Below are 24,001 nucleotides of genomic sequence, written 5' to 3'. Positions count from 1 at the left end.
TGAGAGACCATATCTCAGGCATAAATCAGGACGTTTCAAGACAATGGGGTGCTCAACAGTTTCAGCTATAGAATCCAATTTTTGAGTCAATAGCAACTCTGTAAGAAATCTGCAAAGTGAGGATCATATACCAAACTAATTTTTTCCTTTTGTTTTTTAGCCAAATGATATTTTTTTAAAAAGTATTAAATAGACTTTATTTTTTAGAGCTGTTTTAGGTACACAGAGATCACATATACACCCTCATTGTCAGTTCCCCCTATTAGTATCTTGTATTAGTGTTGTATATTGGTTACAATTAATGATCCAATTGTTTTTCCGTTTTTTAAAGATTTATTTATTTATTCATAGAGACAGAGGGGGAGGGCAGAGACACAGGGAGGGGGGAGGGCAGAGACACAGGGAGAGGGAGAAGCAGGCTCCATGCAGGGAGCCGGACGTGGGACTCGATCCCCGATCTCTGGAATCACGCCCCAGACTGAAGGCAGCGCTAAACCGCTGAGCCACCTGGGCTGCCCAATGATCCAATCTTAATGCATTCTTATTAACTAAAGGTAAAGTTTTTTAGATTATAACTCATAGCAAAATCTCTGGATAAACAAAACACATCAACTTGGAAGAGCAGAGAGATCCCTTTTCTTCACATAAAGCTGAAGGTGACTTTACATCTTTTTCAATGCACTGGTACACATGTGTGTATGTATATCTATAAACAAAGATACATAGATAAACTATTATTTTAAACATCCATTGTTCACACAGATTATTCTATCTCTAATAGTTTATTTTGTGGTTTATTTCTTTTTTTTTTTTTTTTTTTTTTTTTTTTGTGGTTTATTTCTTATAGAAGATATAATCTCCCTAGCATTTATTTTTAGGAATTCTAAATATTGTTACTAAGTATAGTGATTGTCTATAAACTTATCACAATCAATGAAAGATTTTTATTTTAAGCTTTTCTGCAATAATAGAATTCACATGTCACTTGAACATATTGTCAATAATCTACCACTGGTATTATTCAAAAGTAGAATTTTGTCTCTTTCCTTTATCAATCTCAGAAAAATGTTTTTTAAGATTTTGTTTATTCATTCATGAGAGACACAGAGAGAGAGAGAGAGAGAGAGAGAGAGAGGAGGCAGAAACAGGCAGAGGGAGAAGCAGGCTCCTCCTCACAGGGAACCTGATGTGAGACTCAATACCCAGACCCTGGGATCATACCCTGAGCCTAAGGCAGACACTCAACTGCTGAGTCACCCAGGTGTCCTTTGACCTCAGAAATCAAAGTAAAACTTAAAAAAAAAAAAAAATAGAAACACAACATAACATTTACAGAATGCAGTAAAAGTAATTCTAATAGGGAATTTTATGGTGATAAATGCATACATTAAAAAAATACCTCAAATAAAAAAGCTAACTTCTTACCTCTAAGAATTAAAGAAAAAACAACAAATTATACCCAAGTTAGCCGAAGTAAGGAAATAAAAAAGAACAGAAATAAATGAAATAAAACAAGATTAACAAAACTAAGGGTTGGGTTTTGAAAGAATAAATAAAATTGGCCAGCTTTGCTAGACTTAACAATAACAACAACAACAAAACAACAAAAAAACCTGAGAAGACTCAAATAAAGTCAAAATAAAAGAGAAGACATTGTAACTGATATCAAATAAACATAAAGAATCATGAGAATACTATGAATAATTATACAACAAAGTGAACAATCTAGGAGAAATGGATAATTCCTAGAAACATAAAATCTACTAAGACTTATTCATGAAGAAATAGGACATCTGCACAGACTAACTCCAGTAAGGGAATGAATCAATATCAAAAACCTCTCAACAAAGAAAAGTTCAGCCGTGGAGGACTGAATTGGCAAAATCTGTCAAACATTTAAAGAATGAGTGCCAATCCTTCTCAAACTCTTCCAAAAAGGTGAACAGGAGAAAACACTTCCCAATTCACTTTACAAAATCATCATTACCCTGATACCAAAGCAAGATAAGGATACTAAAGAAAAGAAAATTATAAGCCAATATCCCTAATGAATATACATGCAAAAGTCCTGAACAAAATTCTTGGAAATATTATTCAAAAATCAGCATTAAAAAAATTATACACCATGATCGATTGGAATTTATCCCTGGAATGCAAGAATGATTCAACAACACAAATCAATCAGTGCAATATATCTCATTGATGGAACAAAGACAAAAATTATAAGATTATCTCAACAGATGTAGAAAAAGCATTTGATAGATCAAATTCTTACATGATGAAAACTCTAAAAAAAGGGTGTATAAAAGGATTACAATTCAACATAACAAAGGCCATAAATGGTAAGTCAACAGCTAATATATATAGCAATAGAACATACAACATGGTAACTATAGTTAAATACTATATTGTATATTAAATACTTGAGAGTTGCTAAGGGAGGAGTATATCCTAAATATTCCCATCATTAATTAATTAATTAATTAATTAATTAATTATATGAGGTGACATATGTATTAACTAAGCTTATCATGATTATCATTCTGCAATATACATGTGTATCAAATCATCATAATGTACACATGAAGCTTACACTATATTATATGTCAGTTATATCTCAATAAATCTTGAAAAAAGACTTTTAAGTACAAATGGCAAAGTATCTCTGATTTAGATTTGATCTGTTCTTTTTTTTTTTTTAATTTTTATTTATTTATGATAGTCACAGAGAGAGAGAGAGGCAGAGACACAGGCAGAGGGAGAAGCAGGTTCCATGCACCGGGAGCCCAACGTGGGATTCGATCCCGGGTCTCCAGGATCGCGCCCTGGGCCAAAGGCAGGCGCCAAACCGCTGCGCCACCCAGGGATCCCAGATTTGATCTGTTCTTAATTGTGAAATCTTTCCCTTTGAATTCTCTACAACCAATATCCAAATTTTTGTTCTGCATAAATAACCATGTATCCCAAAATCTATTGGTTTAAAACTACCATTTTTTATATCTCAGGATCTGTAGGTTGACTTGATTCAACCAGGTAGTTTTTTTTCCAAGTGATATTAGAGATTCAGTCTTGTAGGGCTCATCTGAACTGACACCTCCAAGATGGCTAATATACATGTGTGATACATTAGCAAGAACACTAGAGGGTAGGTTCAGCTAGTGTGCTAGGATGTATGGTCTCTCTCACCATACTGTCCCAGGTTCTCTCCACCTACACCAGCCTTTGCTATGTTATTACTTCACATGTCTATTTGTGTGTCTCCATAGTAGGGTAGCAAGACTTTCTCCATTGTTGTCTCAGGACCAAAAAAGTACAAAAGTAGACCCTGTCGGGCTTTCTGAAGGGTAAACCCAACTGGCACAGCTCTACCCCAACCACATTCTATTGGTTAAAGGAAGCCATTGTTATTTTTGAACTTATTTTTAAGCTTATAAAGTTAGAAAAACAAGAAACAAATATAAGTTTCTCTGAGCTTGGTGACCTCAAACAAGTTATACACCCTCAGTTTGTAATGTATCCAAGTTATATGCCTCAATTTCCTCACCTATAAAATCAGGATCACAATAGTACTAAATGGATAGAATTGTTATGAAGACTAAACGAGTTGGCATAGAGACTTTAGATAGTGTCTGGCACATAACTAGCACTATAAATAATTGTTACTAAAATAAATCTGGCTCAATTAACAACTCAACATAGAATGTGGTCTTCAAAAAGTAATTAGGGCACTTCTGGTTTCTGGTCCAGCATATAAGGAGCTTAGAAGTTGTCATAACAGTCTAAAAAATAAAAAGATAAACAAAATGAAAAATCAGCAATTCTTAATCAGAAAAGTGCAGTTACAATGAAAATCACTGAATTAAAAATCAGAGAAACAGACAGGTGGATTCAAAGATTCATAAGTGACTGGAATAGAAACTCACCAGCAGAACACAACTCAAGAAACTTCTGTAGGAACCAGTGCCAGGGCAGGAAACAATGACTGACAAGCAACTAGAGGCTAGGTGTTGACAACTCAGATTTAGAAACTCCAGCCCTCATCCTTTTGTGAGACTAACATCCAGGAGCTCTACCAAGTCCTTGGAGTGAATATTAGAGAAAAATTTGCTCAGGCTTCTGACAAGGAGAGAGGAAAGGAATAATTCGGAAATATACCAGACCAACCCTGTTCTTCTTAACAAGACCTGCCCCCAAGAGAAAATATTTAACACACAATAAACAACTGAGGTCTTGCCAAAGCCTAACTAACATGCAAGTAGGGAAATGTCGAACTATATCTCTGTCAAGCCTTCCATTTGGGGGAAAGGAAGTGCACAATTCCAGCCCACTGTAGCCATCTCGTCCCCCCCTAAGGTGTAGGAAGGCTGAGAAGCATGTGTGAAATTCACAGCCTAGGAAGCACAGCCTAACTAGACTGAGACCTATCCACACCTACCACCACACCACACACTATTTTACTAGGATTCTTTTCACCAGTAAATGATGTCTGGCTTTCAATAAAAAAATTACAAGGCATACTAAAAGACAACATACAGCAAGCATAAGAACCAGATTCAGATACTACAGGAATGTTGGAAAGATCAGACTGAGATTTTAAAACAACTATATCTAATATGCTAATGACTCTAAAGGAAAAAACAGACAACAAACAAGAAGAGACAGTGTAAAAAGATAACAAATTTTAAAAATAATCAAAAGAAATGTTAGAGATCCAAATCATTGTAACATAAGTGATTAATATCTTTGATGGCCTCTTTAGTTGACTGGATATGCCTAAAGGAAACAATCTTTGAGCTTGGGAACATGTCAATAGCAATTTCAACACCAAAAATCAAAGAGAAAAAAAAAAAAAAAACACTGAAAAAAAGCTGAACAGGATATTCCAGAACTGTGAAACAACTACAAAAAGTGTAACATATACATAATAGGAATACCAGAATGAGAAGAAAGTGATATTTTAAAAAAAGAATAAATATTTGAAATAGTAATGATGGGAGAATTTATGCAAGTTAATGTCAGACACCAACCCACCAATATAAGAAGCTCAGAAAACACCAAACAGGGTTAAGGCAAAAACAAAATAAAAACAAAACAAATAAACAAAACACCAATGGGGAGAGAGATACCTTATCCATAGAGGAGCAAAAATCAGAATTATATCCAACTTCTCCTAAGAAACCATGCAAGCACAGAGAGGATAGAGTGAAATATTTACTGTCAAGAAAAAAATAACTCATTAATATAAAAATCTATGCCCTGTGAAATTGTCTTTTGAAAGCAGATGAAAAATAAAGACTCTCAGACAAACAAAAATTGAGGGAATTTGTTACCAATAGAATTGATTTGCAAGAAATGTCAAAAGCAGTTTGTTAGAGAGAAAGAAAATAATATACTTCAGAAACTCAGATCTACATAAAGAAAGGAAGAGTAGTGGGAAACAGGTAAAAATTTGCTCAAATACTAATAGCAAGATGTATTTTATTATCTATGTATATATATTATATGTATGTATGCATATGTATAAATAAAATGAATGGCAGCAATGATGTAGAATAGGAGGGAAGAAATAGAAATATCATGTTATTAAAAGGTATTCACACCAATGTGAAGTAGTATATGTTATCTGAGAATGTACTTGTTATTGCAATCTCAAAGGCAACTAATAAAAAAAATTAAAAAAAATAAGTTATGCTGAGATAAGATAGAAAACGAAATCATATACAGTGCTCAATTAAGCCAAAAAGGCAGGAAAGAGTTGAAGGCTAAAATTGGAACAAAAGCAAGAGTAACAAACAGAAAACAGTAACAAATATAGTAGCTATTAATCCAACTACAGAAATAATTTATTTAAACATCAATGATCAAAGCACTAACATTAAGATATCATGGGTCAAAGTTAGAGTAGATCAAAAAATCACATCAACTATATGTTGTCTGGGAATCATACTTTAAATGTACAGACATATAATAATTAAAGTGATGGAGGTTAATTCTACCAAACATTCAAACAGTTAATACCAAGTCTTCTCATATTCTTCTAAAAAAGGAGAGGAGAAAACATTTCCAAACTCATTTTATGTGCTCAGCATTATCTTGGTACCAAAACTAGAGGACCTTATGGAAAAAAAGAGAGAGTCATGAGCCAGAATTCCTGATGAATGTAGACACAAAAACACCAAACACCTCAACAAGGTATTTGCAAACCAAGCTCAACAATGCATTAAAAGGATCACACACCCTAATGCAGTGGGATTTATGCCTGGGTTGAAAGGATAGATCAGCATGCACAATTGGATACATGTGATGATATACCACATTAACAAAATGAAGGATAAAAACCATATGATCATCTTGACAGCTTCAGAGAAGCACTTGACAAAATTCAACATCCATTTATGATGAGTATTTCAACAAAGGGTATGGGTGGAACACAATAAAGGCCATATATGACAAACCCACAGATAACATCATACACAACAGTAACAGCTAAAAGCTTTTCCTTTATGATCAGGAACAAGACAAGGATGCCCACTCTCACCATTTTTATTCGACATAGTATTAGAAGTCCAGACAGCAATTAGGAAACAAAAAGAAATAAAAAGCATCCAAGTTGGAAAGGAGGAAGTAAAACTGTCACTATTTGTAGAGAACATATTGTACATAGAAAACCTTAAAGACTCCACTAAAAAACACATTAAATAAAGGAATTCAGTATAACTGCAAGAAACAAAACCAACCAAAATCTTTGTGATCCTATACACCAATAATCAACTATCAGAAAGAGAATTTAAGAATACAATGCTATTTACAGTTACATCAAAAAGAATAAAATACCTAAGAATAAATTTAGCAATGAGTAAAAGACCTGTACACTGAAATTAATTAATTAATTAAGCCATAGATAGAACATAATCTGGGCCACAAAACAAACCTCAACAAATTTAAAAGAACAGAAAGCGTGTATCTGTCTCAGAACATAGTGGAATTAAACTAGATATCAATAAAATAAAGATAGCTGGAAAATATCAAAATACATTGAGATTAAACAATGCATTTCTAAGCAACATATGGCTCAAAGATAATTTTTTAAATATTTTGAACTAAATGAAAATACCCCTTATCAAAATTTGTGGGATGCAATAAATGCAGCGTTTAGAGAGTAATTTATAGCATTGAATTTACATATTAGAAAAGAAGATCTAAAATCAATCATTTCAGTTTCCACCTTAGGAAACTAAAGAGGAGCAAATTAAATCCAAAGTAAGCATAAGAAAAATAAATCAGTAATATATTTTCAGTAAACATATCTATGAAAAATTATTATAATCCTTGATTATATTCTCAAATATTTGAGGATGGGAGTATTTTGTCATTATTTCATTCCATATGTCTCTAGAAATTCTAGAAATGTTAACTTTAACCAGATCATATGAAGGGTTTTTTTTTTTTTTTTAAGATTTTATCTATTTATTCACGAGAGACACGGAGAGGGGCAGAGACATATGCAGAGGGAGAAGCAGCCTAACACAGCACTGGATCCCAGGAACCTGAGATCATGACCTGAGCCAAAGGGAGAAGCTCAACACTGATCCACCCAGGGTCCCCTGAAGGGTCTTGTACAATGAAAAACAACCAACTTTTTACTTGTTTTCCATATCTTAACTCAGGAAAAAAGTGTCTCCAAATACCGTGGTTCCTACAAAGATATTTCTTCATTATCTGCCAGTCATTCAAAGTTAATGAAATTCTTAAATACTAAATCTCACCCCAAGTGCTTGTAAACATATTTTTGGTTCCTATTAACTGATCTTTGTTTTATACAGTTTAATTTTTAAGCCATTCTCAACTATTTTTTTAGTTGGTAATATGAATTCTAAAATCATCTTAAATACAGGATCATTTATATTTGTGTTTTCTACTGCATCATTATTCATCTCTATTGATAGTATTTATTTGCCAACATATAAACAACCTTTATATAAACAAAATTCTAGAATAGAACATTATTGGATGAGATCAAGTTATGCTATTCAAAGAAAAGAATATGAAATTAGTAAATTATAAGATTAAATGTAGTCCTCTGTATTTCCATTTTTTAAGAACCAGCATTCTATATTGAGTATAAGGCATTTTTCAGTTATTCAGACTATTCAATAAAATAGTCTGTCACATAGCCCAATCAGTTTGAAGAAGTGAGGATTCTCATGGAACATTTAATTTTATTTCTTATTCTTTATTGCACATCAGTATAACTAAAATAACAGAAATTCTCAGGCCCCATTAGTCTACCTCTTGAATCTTATCTCTGCATCTATGGACCCAGATGATTATCCTGCCCACCAAAGGAAGCTGAAAACCACTGCAATTGAGAACTCCTCTTATACCTACTTAAAAGCCTGTGTACGAAGTACTACCAATTTTAAATATGACAATTAAAGAGGAATCCAGGCACTTGTGTTCCTTTTATATTTTTGATAATTTCACAATTACTTTGTAAAATGCACATATAAATGTGTGTAACATCAAGTTCAATTAATATAATGCTCAAGAGGCAAATTTAAGTGTAGCAACATATTATGGAAAGCATCAGGACTCCAATTACAGTTTCAAAGAAGTCCTGTAGTTAAAAAGAAATCAGTACCATTGTCAGTAAACCTAGTTTATATCAACTAAAGCACTAATTTAAAAATTATCATACATTTTTAATCACGCTGTAAAAACTATGTCTTTATAAAATGTACATCATTTGTAAGTCTCTTTATTCCTTTTTCATTTAAAAAATTGGCAATAAACATTGAAAAATAACTATATGAGGTTATAATAAATGAATATCTAAATTAAATATTGAAAGGTAAAAATGCTTTATTCTGTATGTTTATCTCCTTTTCAAATGGATAAATCTTTTAAAGAAAATTTTAATAAATATTTTAAAGAAATTAAAAAAAAATGTTTTGCTGTGTCAATGACCTCTGGGCATCACACTCAGTCACTGGAATTTTAGATGACAGGTATACAAATGCATTACTATTTTAAGTAAAGAGTGTATTAAAACATAATATTAGTTTGGTGATCTATGTTACAGTAACTTATTTTTTTAAGCAGTAGTTATGACATTATTATAAGTTGAATTCTGGACATTAGACTCCAGAATTACAATAAAATTTACTAAGATTCTGCAAATAAAATAAAATAATGAAAAGGGGAGGAAAATAAAGGTTTATTTTTTTCAAAAATCTAACTGTTAGAAATAGAACTAGTAATATTTTATATCTGTTGTGGTTGTAAACTACTTGTAGTTTAGAATGTCTGCAGTATATTTAGGCCCATCATAAACATAGCAATTATTTTTTAATGAATACTTTTTATTTGGCCAAACAATTCATCGAGTCAATACTGTTTTGATGAGGACTTGCCATGATTTTACCTCACATGCAAAATGCACTTTAAAAATTAAGGAGAGGAGTTATAGCAGAAGAGCTAGAATTTAATATCTCCTGACAAATGAAAATGGAATCTAGTTGGTTTGCAAGTTTATATAAAGAACATTGATTCCTTAAAACATTGCATTTTTGTGGTATATTCCACATGTGTCCAATGACATAAAAAGTCATCTGGAAAAATGAATCAAAGATGCGCTTATAATCAATACAACTTATTTTCTGTCCTTTAAATGTATTTGCTTTCTAAAATTAAGAGGGCTGTAGATTTCTGTTCAAAAATTTTAAAAAAGCTTTTGTGAAAACACCAGTTTTCAACTTTTATTTTATTCCTTGCTTATAGACTGTAAAACTATAAGCGTGAAAAAACTCTATAAAAGGTGATGAGCCAGAAGATGGATATAAAACAATAAAAGCTAATAAAAAAAATCTAGAAAAATATCTGTATAGAAATCAACACCTCTTAAGAAATCATTGGGCAAGAAAGAATGAAGTAAAATATTTAAAGTATTAAGGAAAAAAAAAAAAACCTACAATTCTGTACCCTGTGAAATTATCTTTCAAACTGAAGGAGAAACAAAAACTTTCATAGACAAACAAACATTGAGGAACTCTGCTGCCAGTAGACCTATCTTACAACAAATGTTAAAAGAAGTTCTTTAGAGAAAAGGAATATTAGGTTCATTTTCTAATTATAAGGTACTTACACTACCTGGGAAGGGGCAATGTTATTTGAAAATAGAACTGAATTAGTTAATAATATGGATTGCAAAGTTCAGGGCAACCACTAAAAATGGTAAAATAAGAACTATAACCAATATGGCATGAAAGGAGAGAAAATGGAATCATATACAATGCTCATTTAAAACCACAAAAGCCATAAAAAGAGTGAAAGATGATAAAAACAAAGAGTAATGGCAACAAATAGAAAACAACAATGGATATATTAGTCTAAATATGTCAATACTCATTATGAATGTCAAAGGTCCAATGAACCAAGTTAAAGAGATTATCAGATGAGATTAAAAAACAAAACAAGGGGATCCCTGGGTGGCTCAGTGGTTTAGTGCCTGCCATTGGCTCAGGGCATGATCCTGGAGTCCCAGGATCGAGTCCCACATCAGGCTCCCTCCATGGAGCCTGCTTCTCCCTCTGCCTTGTCTGTGCCTCCCTCCCTCTCTACCTCTCTCTCTCTCTCTCTCTCTCTGTGTGTGTATGTGTCTCTCATGAATAAATAAATAAATGAAATCTTTTAAAAAAAGTATATGCTGTCCACAAGAAACCCACTTTAAAGGTAAAGACATAAAGTGATAAAGATATATCGTGCAGACATCAATCAAAGAAAGCAGGAGTAACTATAGTAACTTTAAACAGAGCATTCTTCAAAGCTAGGGAAGTTATCAGGATAAAGAATGGCATCACATAATAATAATGGGGTCATTTTTCTAAAAAGACATACCAACTGATAAAGTTTATGAACCTAACAAAAGTGAAGCAAAACTGATAGAATTGCAAGAAACAGATGAATCCACTATCACAGTTGGCAACTTCAACCCCACTATCAGAAATGAATAGATCTAGCAGACAGAAAATCAGTAAGAACATAGTTAGACACAACAACACCATCAATCAACTGGATATAATTGACATCTACAGACTAATTCATCCAACAACAATTGAATGTATATTCATTAAAAGCCCACATAAACATTTACCAAGATAGGCCACACTCTGGGCCTAAAAAAATTTAACAAATTTAAAAGAATAGAAATTATACAATGTCTTCCCCAGATCACAATGGAATTAAACTACACAACAATAACAGAAAGATGGCTGGAAAATCTCCAAATATGTGGAGATTAAACAATGCATTTCTAAATAACACATGGGCCAAAGAAGATCTCAAGAGAAATTTGAAAATATTTTAAATTAAATGAAAATAAAAATACAACTTACCAAAATTCATGGGATGTAGCAAAAGCAGTACTTATAGGGAAATTTACCATAAATGCATATATCACAAAAGAAGAAAAATCCAAAAGCAATAATCTAAACTCTACCTTAGGAAACTAGAAAAAAGAAAAAGAGCAAGTCAAATCCAAAGTAAGCAGAAGTAAAGAAATAATAAAAATTACAGGAGAAATCAATGCAATTGAAAACAGAAAATCAATAGAGAAAATCCAAAAAGCCAAATCAGGTTTTCTGGAAAAATCAACATCGATAAACCAGGCAAAGAAAAAAGTGAGAGTGAACACAAATTATTAATATCAGAAATTAAAGAGAGGACACTACTACAGACTCCATGGACATTGGAAGTATAATAAAGAATTACTAGGAATAGTTCCATGCACAAAAATTGGATATCCTAGATAAAAATGGACCAATTACTTGAAAGACACAATCTGCCAAGTGCACACAAGAACAAATAGACAATTTGAGTAGGCAGATATGTATGAAATATATTGAATCAATAATTAATAGTCTTTCAAAACAGAAAGCATCAGACCCATATGAGTTCACTGAGGAATGCTACCAAATTTAAGGAAGAAATTATACCAATTCTCTACAATCCCTTTCAGAGGACAGAAGCAAAACCTAACTCATTCTATGAGGCCAGCATTATCCTAATGCTACTGCCGAAGACATTACAAGAATAGAAAACAACAGATCAATATTTCTCCTGAAAACAGATGCAAAAATCTTGAAAAAAATTTTAGTAAATTGAATCCAACAATGTATAAAAATAATCTACTAAGTGGGATTTTTCTCAGGTATGCAAGTCTGTTAAACATTCAATTAATGTAATCAATCACATTAACAGGGAAAAAAATCATATGATCATTTCAATAGATACAGAAAAATAATTTGATCAAATCCAACCCTTTTCATGAAAATATTTCTCAGGGATAGAGAACTTCCAAAACTTGATAAAAATATCTATAAAAATTCTGCAGCTAACATCATACTTCATGGTAAGAAATTAGAAGCTTCCCCGCTAAGATCAGGTCCAAGGCAAGGATGTCCCAATTCATCACTGCTTTTTAACATCGTGCTGAAAGCCTTAGCTAATTCAGTAAGACAGATCAGGGAAATTAAAAAATATACAGATTGGGAAGAAGGGAACAAAACTGTGTGTGTTCACAAATGACATGATCACCTATGTAGAAAATTCAAAAGGGGGTGCCAAGGTGGCTCAGTTCATTAAGCATCTGCCTTCAGCTCAGGTCATGAACCCAGCATCGGGCTCCCTGCTCAGTGAGGAGTCTGTTCTCCTTCTCCCTTTGCCCCTCTCTCCCACTCATGATCATGCACGTGCTCTCTCTCTCTCTCAAATAAATAAATAAGATCTTTATTTAGAAGATAATTTGGAAGGAAAAAAATCCAAAATCTTTATTTGGAAAGAAAAAAATCCAAAAGAATCAACAAAACAAAACAAAACAGAAAACAAATAAAAATCCCACCAAACCCTGGAGCAAATAAGAAATTTTAACAGGTTGCAGATATAAGGTCCATACACAAAAGCCAATCAGTCTCCAATATACCAGTAATGAACAAGTTAAAACACAATGCTGTTTATATTACCACCCCAAAAAATGAAATATTTAGATATATATGTAACAAAATAGGAGGAAACAGAAAACTGCTGTTCCATTTTGCTGATAAACAAAATCAAAGAACTAAATAAATGGAGAGAGACTCCATGTGCATTGATAGCTTGAACAGGAAAACTCAGTTTTGAGATACCAGTTCTTCCCAGCTTGATCTATAAATTTAATGCAATTCCATTCAAAATCTCAGTATCAACAAACTAAATTCTAAAGTTTATTTTAAAAAGGCAAAAACCCACAATATCTAACACACTATTGAAGAACAAAGTTGGAGGAATGACACCGCCGACCTTAAGACTTACTATAAATCTATTAATTGTCAAGACAGCATAGTACTGTCAAAATAACAAAAATATAGACCAATGGAACAGAACAGAGTCCAGAAATAGACAAATATACTCAAAATCTCTGACAAAGAAGCAAAGTCAATACAATGGAGCTAAGATAGACTTTCAACAAATGGTGCTGAAAGAACTGGGCATCCATATGAAAAACAAAACAAAACAAAACAAAAGAATCTAGACACAGATTTTACACCTTCAGAAAAATTCATTCAAAGTGGATCTATGACCCCAATCTAAAACAGAAAACTATAAATAAAACTCCTAGAAGATAACCTTGAAGAAAATCCAGATGACCTTTGGTATAATAAAAAATCATAACCCATGACAGAAATATTTTATAACCTATACTTCATTAAAATTAAAGACATATAATTTGCAAAAGGTAATGTCAAATGAATGAGAAAGCAAGCCACAGACTGGGAGATAGTATGTACAAAAGACAGATATGATAAATAAGTTTAAATAAATAACTTTTATCCAAAAATATACAAAAGAACACTTAAAACACTTAAAATGAACAACCAGATTTTAAAATGGGTCAAAGACCTTAATTAAGATTTCACCAAAGAAGATATTCAGATGTCATATTAAAACGAGATATCATTACATTCCTACTAGAATGACCGAAATCTTGAACACTGACACCACCAACTGCTGGCAAGGATGTGGAGCCACAGAAATTGTCATTCATTGCTGGTAGGAATGCAATATAGTGCAGCAAGCTTGGAAGATGGTTTGGCTATATCTTATAAAACAAAACACACTCTTATCATAAGATCCAGTAATTGCACTCCTTGGCGTTTATCCAAAGGAGTTGAATACTTATTTCCACAGAAGAATCTGCACATGGATGTTCACTACAACTTTCATCATAATTGCCAAAATTTTGGAGCAACCAAGATGTCCTTCAGCAGGTGAATAAAGTGTGGCACATCTAGACAATGGACTATTACTCAGCATTAAAAAGAAATTGGTTATCAAGCCACGAAAAGACATGGTGTACGTTAAATGCATATTACCAAGTGAAAGAGACCAATCTGAAAAGGCTGTAGGATATAAAATTCCAACTATATGACATTATGGAAAAAGCAGGACTCGATCCCTGGTCTCCAAGATCAGGCCCTGGACTGAAGGCAGCACTAAACTGCTGAGCCACCGGGCTGCCCTGGACTGACCTTTTTAGACACGAGCAAGTGGCACCAAAAATCTGCAACACTTTGTTTCACTCAGTGAGAAAAACAAAACAAAACAAACAAACAAACAAAAAACCTCTCTGTAAGGCTTCATCACCTCTCAGATCTGTATCTGTATTGCTCACTCCCTTTCGCTCCCTCTCACCTCACTCAAGACTTCTGTGTTTTCTGAATGTTCTTAATGTTTTGTTTTTATTAACAATAACAGAAAACTGTTAAAGCATAAAACTATGGAAGAATAATCTCCCTTTTTTTTAAAGATTTTTTATGTATTAATTCATAGAGACACATACACAGAGAGAGAGAGGCAGAGACACAGGCAGAGGTAGAAGCAGGCACCATGCAGAGAGCCTGACATGGGACTTGATCAAGGGTCTCCAGGATCATGCCCTAGGCTGCAGGCGGCACTAAACCGCTGCGCCACTGGGGCTGCCCTAATCTCCCTTTTCACTCCAATTATTCCTCTACAAATGCACAATTAAATGCAAAGCCAGGGCTCTGGCGGGGTGGGGGGAGGACCCTAAGTTGATGGCAAGTTAAGTTCATGGCAAGAACTTGTAGAGCTCTGAATGCCTGTCTATGTTACTGATGAAGAGTTTCATGAAGACTAGATTTCTAAAATAAATTGGTAGATGATTTCTGGGTTTGGGATTGAAAAAAATGGAGCTTTGAACTTCTCTACTACTGATTGTGAGACCCTCACTAAGTCATCATCTGGTCCACAATTTTCTTACATGTAAGATGAGTAGATGGTGCGACTCATCCCAAACCTGGACACTAAGTCATCATCCTGGTCCGTAACTTTCTTACATGTAAAGATGAGTAGATGGTGCGACTCATCACAAACCTGGACACTAAGTCATCATCCTGGTCTGTAACTTTCTTACATGTAAAGATGAGTAGATGGTGTGACTCATCCCAAACCTGGGCGCTAAGTCATCACCTGGTCGGTAACTTTCTTACATGTAAAGACCCGTAGATGCTGGGACTCCTACTCACAGACACCCACCCAATACAGGTCCCTGTAGACATCTACCAGAACCACATCTAACAAGGCTTATGCCCAATAAGGTCACTTAAAGTTCCTGGTCAGTCTGCGCCTGCGGAAAAGGCCAGAGAACACACCAAATACCGCAGACGCCTAGGGACCTAGGGCCCGGTGGCAGGTGCATCACATAACAATTCACAAAACCCTATGAATTGAACTCAAAACTGAGGGCGGGCGCCGCAGAGCTACGGCCCCCGGAGAGGGGCCACATCTTGAGTGCGCGGACTGTGCATCCGGACGCGGGCTGGGGGCCCAGGTCTTCGGGTGACGCCCCAGGGCGGGGGTATTCAGGGTCCGCAGGCCTCCGCGGGCCGCGCATCCGCAGGGACGCAGCCAACTTCCAGGGGAAGCCGGGGGCTGGGCCGTGGGGTCGTCCGCTCCGCGGGTCGCTTCGGGCAATTCGTCGCCCAACCCGAGCCACTCACCGGGTCAGCTGGGCTGCAAACCTTTCGAGGTGGGAACAGGCGGCCCAGACCCCGCCCCGTCGGGCAAATCCCTCGGCGGCCATCGGCTGCCGACGCCGTTGCCAGGGAAACGACGCCGGACTCGCTCGGGGACGTGGTCACGTGCGGGACGCGCGTTAGGGGGCGGGGCCGAGGCGACCCGGAGCCGGGGGCGCATGCGCGCTGCGCGGCGTTGGTGGAGGCTCGGCGGCCGCCTGGGCCCGGCGGGGTGTCGCTATGGCCGCCGCGGGTGCGGGGGCCGGCGCGGCTCTGCGAGAAGCCGCCCGGCGGAAGTTGCGGAGGTTTTCCGAGCTGCGAGGTAGCAGACGGGGCGCCCCACGGATGCCCGGCGGAGGAACGGGTGCCCGCGCCCCGGGAGGCTGTGCGCTGCCGCCGCCGGGGTGCTGCGCGCTCTGGGGTTCAGGGTGCACCCAGCCGCAGCTCGTCCTCCTCTGGGTTGTTGGGTTTTTGTTTTTTTTTCTTCTTTTAATTCTGTCACTGTCCTTCCTATAGGTTATGTTGGTACTTTGTTTCCTTGACTTTATTCCTACTAACATAAGATGTCAAAATAAGAAGGAAACTGTAGATCGAACGGGGGGTGCAACTAATCCGACTTATGCAATGGGTTGGCTCACTCACAGTTACTTTAAGTAAATCAAAAGTGAGCTAAAGTAATGTTTTGACCATGATTTATCCGATTTTAGCCCTTTCCAGCCAACCCCCATACCTACTTTACCGGTTCGCTCCCTGCTGTGAATGCATACTGGGTAAAAAGCAAAACACATGGAGGAACTATGGGTTAGAACTCATAAGAGGAAGTTTGTAGCAAAAAAAAAAAGGAAAGAAAAGAAAAAAAGAATTAAAGACTGTGCCATTTGTCATTCCTTGTACAGCTGTCTGATAAAATCAGTTGTGCTTTTGATGAAATTACTACCTTAGAAATACAGGAAATAATACTTGAAAGACAGTAAAATGTTCAGGACTATTAGATTTTTGGCTGATAAATCCTGATAAAATCAGTTGTACTTTTGATGAAATTACTACCTTAGAAATACAGGAAATAATACTTGAAAGACAGTAAAATGTTCAAGACTGTTAGATTTTGGCTGATAAATCCTGTTTGTTGACTAATAAGAATCCTTATTCATCCTGTTTAGCAATAAGAGCTTCCAACTGTCTATCAAAAATTAAAAAAAAATAAATTTTAAAAATCCTTTTTTTTTTTTTTTTTTTTTTTTTTTTTTTTTTTTTTTTTTTTTTTTTTTTAGTGTGTTCATCAGGGAGTTGGGAGCTTTTCTGTTATCCAGAATTTTAGGTCATACTTCAAAGCCTTTGTAAACTTGCATGGCTCCCCTTAAGGTAGTAAAAAACAAAGTACCTAAATTTATAAAGAGCAACACCCGTAGGAATGGATCGTTGGGTTGAATGAAGGTGGATTTTAGCAAGGCAAAAGTACTTCTCTTAAGAAACATAACAACTTTCAGAATATTTAAATAAATGAACTAGAAACCATCAAAGGAGCCAGTAATATCAAAGAGGAAAAAAAATTGCAAGATTTGTGAACAATCTTCAATAGAACTAGTTTGAATTAGACCACCTAGCCACTAATTATTCTCTAATTCGAAGACGACGACGACAGATTTAGGAAGATAATCTTTGTTTCTTTCCAAATAGGTAAATCTGTAACAGCTGGAGATTTCTGATACGGAGGTCCTTGCTTTTTCCATACAGGCAAACCTGTGGCACCTGGAGAATTCTGGGACATCGTTGCAATAACAGCAGCTGACGAAAAGCAGGAACTTGCTTATAAGCAACAGCTATCAGAAAAGCTGAAAAGAAAGGAGTTACCCCTTGGAGTTCAATACCATGTTTTTGTTGATCCTGCCGGAGCCAAAATAGGTACTCTCTATATGGTCAGATTTAAATTGTGGGTTCTGGGCATAATGATCACTGAAGAAAAGCTTTCCTATGGCTCACAGTTTATGAGCTCTGTATCTTTCTACCTATAGTCTTTCCATACTTTAAAAATTTAATGTAATAAATTTACTATTTTTTGAGAAAGATAAAAGGCATGACAACCGTTCTTACACATTTGACTTACCATGAAAAAGTTGCAGAATGTTATTTAAAAGAGAATTTCATTAATTCCAATAAATTTACTTAGACGGTGAATATTCATTTGGACTTTATCGGCAGAGTCATAAGTTCCCTCCCAACTCCAGAATTCAGAAATTTGAAGATGAAGATTGCAAATCAGGGGAAAAAAATACATACATATACTTGGCCTCTTGGAGCCACAATGCAGAAAGCAAAAGAGTACAGCCTAATGGCCTAAGTATCATAGATACTAACTTTAAAAACCCAGTTTAAGTCAACTTTGCCTTTGACTTTCCATTGCAAATAAAAATACGTGCTATTTTTCTGGGGGCCATTTTCTATGTGAGACTTAAAGCTGAAGCCCCTTGCTACCAGACAGGGTTCCTATATCTGACATTGGCATTGTACTAATTAACCAGTGTTTCAGTCCTCATAATGGTGCAGTCAGTACTTTTATGATTCCTATAGATGAGAATCTGAAGCACAGAGAGTTAAATAACTTGCCCAAGGTAACTACTAAGTATAGTTTAAGATGTTTTTTTAAAACATCAGGTTCTAAGAAACTTTAGAAAGGATGTTTAACTTGAATATTTGGTTTTGTCATGTGAGAGAATTATTTTAATGGGTTTTTCAGTTTGTAATTCCACATGTGTATACTTACAGTCTTCTTGTGTTGCATATTGCCTAATTTATCATTTCTTCTTTATTCTTATTACTATTTTCAGAGATAATAATGTTCATCATTTATTATCAAGTGCTGATCTCTAGGTTTCATTGCTAAATATTTATATAACTGCTGTGAAATGTGTATTTAATTTGATACTTTTGCCCGTACCTTTGCTCTCTGCCTAGTTAATTGTAGCCAAAGGCCATATCTTCAAAGTTAAAACACCTAATTTTACCATAATTACAAATTTTCAGTAGGTTTCTATTAATTGTGTTTTTTAACTTTAATTTTTAAGGAAATGGAGGATCCACACTTTGTGCTCTTCGATGTTTGGAAAAGCTATATGGAGATAAATGGAATTCCTTTGTCATCCTATTAATTCATTCTGGTAAAGTTATACATTTTCTTTTCAGTAATTTACATTTTACCTTTGATATCTTAGGGACTTTTTTCTACCTTTGCAAATACGTTCCTCTCCTATTTTTATTTTCTTTTTTAAAGTTATTCTGCTTTGAAAACATTTCATGTTTTTCTTGATATTTTAAAGTTGTAAGCAGCATGATTTTTTTTCACAAATGTTTCTTTAAAATTATAGATCACATACATGATCAACTTTTCTGGGATATTATTTTTAGTATGTATATAGAAAATTACTTTCCTAGAAAATTATTTTCCTAAGATAGAACTCATCAAAATATGAACATTTCTTGATAATGCTTTAAAAGGGATTATGGTTGTAGGGGAGAGGCTGGCTTAGCAATGTGATTACCAGATTTTTGCCAAAACCCTCGATCATGCATTTTTTCATGTGATTATTGGTGATGAAAGTCTAAATCCTTAAAAACAAAAGAAAGGGTGATAACAAAACATGAAGAGAACAAGAAAGTTTTTAAGAGGGAGAATTACACACAAAAGAAGACACTTTAAAGCAGAAAAGTAGGAAAGAATCTCAGAATAAAAGAGTTTTTTTTAAATTCAATAAACTTAGTTGTATGAAAATTTTGGTTATATGAAAATCTCTGTTACTTTGCTGTATGTACTGGGAGCTGATGAAAGCATCATTATGGACTGGTACCAGTCTAGGGACAGGTATTTCAGAACTACTCATCTACATGGCTTTCAAGGCACTTGTTATTCCTTGTGATTTATATACAGAACAATGGTTTTTTGTGAAGATGATATCTAAAAAGCATCCAAGTTATAATTTTAAGACTAACTCTAAAAAAAATAGAAACAAAATTTTACTTTATAGGTTTATTCCAGAACCAGTATTATTACCAAATTAGTAAAAAGTTAGATACTTGAAAATACATAGTTAGAAAGAGGTAATTCTTAGAATGCTAAATTAAGTTGGCTAGTCTTTGGAAAAGGAGAAAAGCAGGAAGTATTAACTCTCATTTGTTGAACAACATACTGTGTGCCAGGTGCTTTACATAAAACATGATAAAGCAAGTATTATTCTACACTTGCTGATATGGAGTAAATCCAAAAATAAACAACTAAAAAGTGGTGAACCAGAGTTTGAACCTGTTTTTGTTTGACCCTTTCTTCTATGTAATGCTGCTTCTCACTCTAACCAGTTACATAAAAATGTTGTAAGCTTTTTAATGTAGTTAAGAGAGCATGCTTTTCAAGGAATTGAAAAGTTGTAAAACTCATCCTAGAGGGAAAAGCTTGTTTAAATTAAAAATAAGTTTTAAATGCTTTCAAGTAAATGCACCTTTACTTCCTCTGAGTGTATGTAATAATTTGAGGAAAGACACTGCATCTGGAAATTACTCTTTAATAATTATATCTCGGAATTGGTATGTTAGGTTTTTGTGACTTTTTCCCCTCTATGAGGTGGATTCTTAATGTAAGAGTTTAAACATTGTTGCGATTTCAATTTATTGTTTAAAATATAGGTATAAGATCATGTTTTAGCCCTATGGTCCTTTTTACAAAGTGTACAATTTATTCAAAACAATTCACAGCCTCTAAAATATAATGGAATTCTTTCCTAATGTAACATTGCATTATATCAATTCACTACAGGAGAATTGCTCTTTGAATTTGTAACCTAGAATTTACTATTCTTTCCTGAGTTACAGTAATGTATTATATCTATATTAAATATCTTCAGAGATATTTTGAGTTGTAACTGATGCCCCTGGGTTTTTAAAATCTTACAGTCTTGTAAACATTTTAAAACTGTTATTTTGTTTAATTTTATATAGGTGGTTACAGCCAACGCCTTCCAAATGCAAGTGCTCTGGGCAAAATTTTCACTGCATTACCTTTTGGTAACCCCATTTATCAGATGTTAGAATTAAAACTAGCCATGTATATTGATTTCCCCTCACACATGAATCCTGGGATTCTGGTTACCTGTGCAGATGATATTGAACTTTATAGCATTGGAGAATGTGAGTTTATTAGATTTGACAAACCTGGCTTTACTGCTTTAGCTCATCCTTCCAGTTTGACTGTTGGTACCACACATGGAGTATTTGTCTTAGAACCTTTTAGTGCTTTAGAATACAGAGACCTTGAATACAAGTGTTGCCATCGTTTCCTTCATAAGCCCAGCATAGAAAAGATGCATCAATTTGATGCTGTGTACAGACCTGGCAATTTTTCTCAACAAGAATTTGCTAAGGGTGACACTCCTTCTCTTAAATTAGACTCTGAGTATGTCTACACGGACAGCTTGTTTTATATGGATCATAAATCAGCAAAAATGTTACTTGCTTTTTATGAAGAAATAGGCACATTGAAGTGTGAAATAGATGCCTATGGAGACTTTCTGCAGGCTTTGGGACCTGGAGCAACTGTGGAATACACCAGAAATACATCAAATGTCACTAAAGAAGATGCAGAGTTGGTAGACATTAGGCAGAGAATATTTCATCTTCTTAAAGGAACCTCATTAAATGTTGTTGTTCTTAATAATTCCAAATTTTATCACATTGGAACAACTGAAGAATATTTGTTTCATTTTACTTCAGATAGCAATTTAAAGTCAGAGCTTGGCTTACAGTCCATAGCGTTTAGCATCTTTTCTGGAATACCAAAATGCCATGGTAACACATCTTGTGTCATTCAAAGTATACTGGATTCAGGATGCTCTGTGGCAACTGGCTCAGTTGTGGAATATTCCAGACTGGGGCCTGATGTTTCAGTTGGGGAAAACTGCATCATTAGTGGTTGTTCTATCATAACAGCAGCTGTCCTGCCTGCATATTCTTTTGTGTGTTCCTTAAGTTTGAAGATGAATGGATACTTAAAGTATTCAACTATGGCATTTGGAGTGCAAGACAACTTGAAAAAGAACGTTAAAACCTTGTCAGATATAAAATTACTTCAGTTCTTTGGAGTCTCTTTCCTGTCATGCTTGGATATTTGGAATCTGAAAGTTACAGAAGAACTGTTCTCTGGGAACAAGACATGTTTGAGTTTGTGGAACGCTCGTATTTTCCCAGTGTGTTCTTCTTTGAGTGATTCAGTTACAACATCCCTAAAAATGTTGAATGGTATACAGAACAAGTCAGCATTCAGCCTGAATAACTATCAACTGTTGTCCATTGAAGAAATGCTTGTCTACAAAGATGTAGAAGACATGATAACTTATAGGGAGCAAATTTTTCAAGAAATTACTTTAAATAGAAAACAGTTGGATGTAAAGACATCTTAAATATCATATACTTTGCCTTTCTTGATCGAGCAAGATTGTAAATAGAGTTTTCTGTAGACTTTTGTTTGTTTCACTGAAGTGAATTAATGAAAATTAATATTAACATAATTGCTATAGCATAATATTAAAACATAAATACAAGTAATCCATTTGTAATGAAAGGTTATTTCAAAGCTATGTAAGTTCAGAAAAGGGACTTTTTGATATTTAACACTTTTAATTTTCCTTTTTATTAAAGATGGATTTGTAGAGCATTGTGCTCATATGGTACTATAGTAATTTTAAATAATTTTCTAAACATACCTTTAGAATTTTTCCATCTTATTTTGGGGCTTTGGTTTCAGTACAGTTCTAAGTCTCTGAGCACAGTAGTCCCATTCTGATGAACTAATAAAAATGGCATGCTACAAGGTCTTCAGCACTGTAAGAATACTGTGGGAATACTTTTTTTGGAAAGAAATCAATCAATCACAAATTTAGATGAAATCAATGCTTAAAATATTGTGATTAATTAATAAATAATTACAAACAGCTCTGAAATTGAAGATAAAAATGCATCCCATTTATTACCAAAATGAAGCTAAAAGTGTATATGTATTATTTTACCATATAAACTTGAATATATGTTTCTGTATCTTAAAATTTTCCCCTAAAGTTCCATCCATACAAAAGCATACACAAAACTCAAATACCTGTGTGGGGAAGATGGTAAAAATAATTGGGATTCATTGATAATCCTATAAATTCATTTTGACATTACTTAGATCCTTTTTATTAATCCCTTTAATAGACTTAAATTACTAGATGGACTGATTTTACTATTTCATTTTTTTTTTTTTTTTTTGTCCTTGGTGATGGTACTGAGAAGCAATAATTGACCAAAGATAGGCAGCAGGAAGGAGCCAGAAGAAGAGAAAATGAGAAAATTTAAAGATGGTGAACAGCCTCAAGAAAATAAAAATTTGCTGAAATCTCAAGTTATATATTACTATTTTTCTGTACACATGGATGTGAAATGTCTTTATGTATACATTAACATCAATATAAAAATAATTGGTAAACCAGAAGTGGCTTGTCTACAAACTTCAATGAGGCTATTTATGTGTTTTGTTTCATTGTTTGTTCCTTTTAAGGTTCTTTCCAAGGAAAAAATAAAAATATGTGGTAGCTGTTGTTTAGCATTGACTGATTTACTTGCCGAGCTTTCAGAAGATGTTATGTGTGTTACTGGTTAAATATTTAATACTGTATTTCACCTAAATGCCATCAATTATTAAGAATTATGTTCCACTAGAAAGAAAACACTACAATGAAATATGACACAATGCTTTCTTTCATTCAGGATCAAACTTTTCTGAAACACTTTTCAGTTCAGGAGTTGTTGATATCCATGTGCTCCCACTCAGTACCATCTTCTGTCCAAAACCTTTGTCTTGGTAAAGCTGGATGTCCTTAGAGTGCCACCACCACACTGCTGTCTGGATTTACTCA

General features: G+C 34.5%; 2 protein-coding genes across 8 annotated transcripts in view; one reads left to right on the top strand and one right to left on the bottom strand.

The window, feature by feature from the left end:
- LRRIQ3 (leucine rich repeats and IQ motif containing 3) overlaps window positions 1-16,214 on the bottom strand; it is a 173,781-nt gene extending 157,567 nt beyond the window's left edge. For all 4 annotated transcript variants that reach the window (XM_025417980.3, XM_049111795.1, XM_025417982.3 and 1 more), the window contains exon 1: window positions 16,056-16,214. The gene's annotated coding sequence lies outside the window, so the exon portion shown is untranslated. The remainder of the gene's footprint in view (window positions 1-16,055) is intronic.
- Window positions 16,215-16,228: 14 nt separating this feature from the next.
- FPGT (fucose-1-phosphate guanylyltransferase) overlaps window positions 16,229-24,001 on the top strand; it is a 31,102-nt gene continuing 23,329 nt past the window's right edge. For 2 of the 4 annotated variants that reach the window (XR_003124441.3, XM_049111798.1), the window contains exons 1-3: window positions 16,229-16,392; window positions 17,805-17,972; window positions 19,133-19,225. Coding sequence is in view for 3 of the 4 variants with exons in the window: in XM_049111798.1 (XP_048967755.1) it covers window positions 16,311-16,392; window positions 17,805-17,972; window positions 19,133-19,225 (343 nt within the window). In the remaining variant the exon portion in view is untranslated. Of the gene's footprint in view, window positions 16,393-17,804; window positions 17,973-19,132; window positions 19,226-21,053; window positions 23,689-24,001 lie in introns of those variants that run through there. The other 2 variants (XM_035717967.2, XM_025417979.3) reach the window with 2 other exon arrangements.

The sequence above is a fragment of the Canis lupus genome, chromosome 6, assembly GCF_003254725.2.
Source record: "Canis lupus dingo isolate Sandy chromosome 6, ASM325472v2, whole genome shotgun sequence".
NCBI lineage: Eukaryota > Metazoa > Chordata > Mammalia > Carnivora > Canidae > Canis > Canis lupus.
This window is presented reverse-complemented; position numbering and strand designations above follow the sequence as displayed.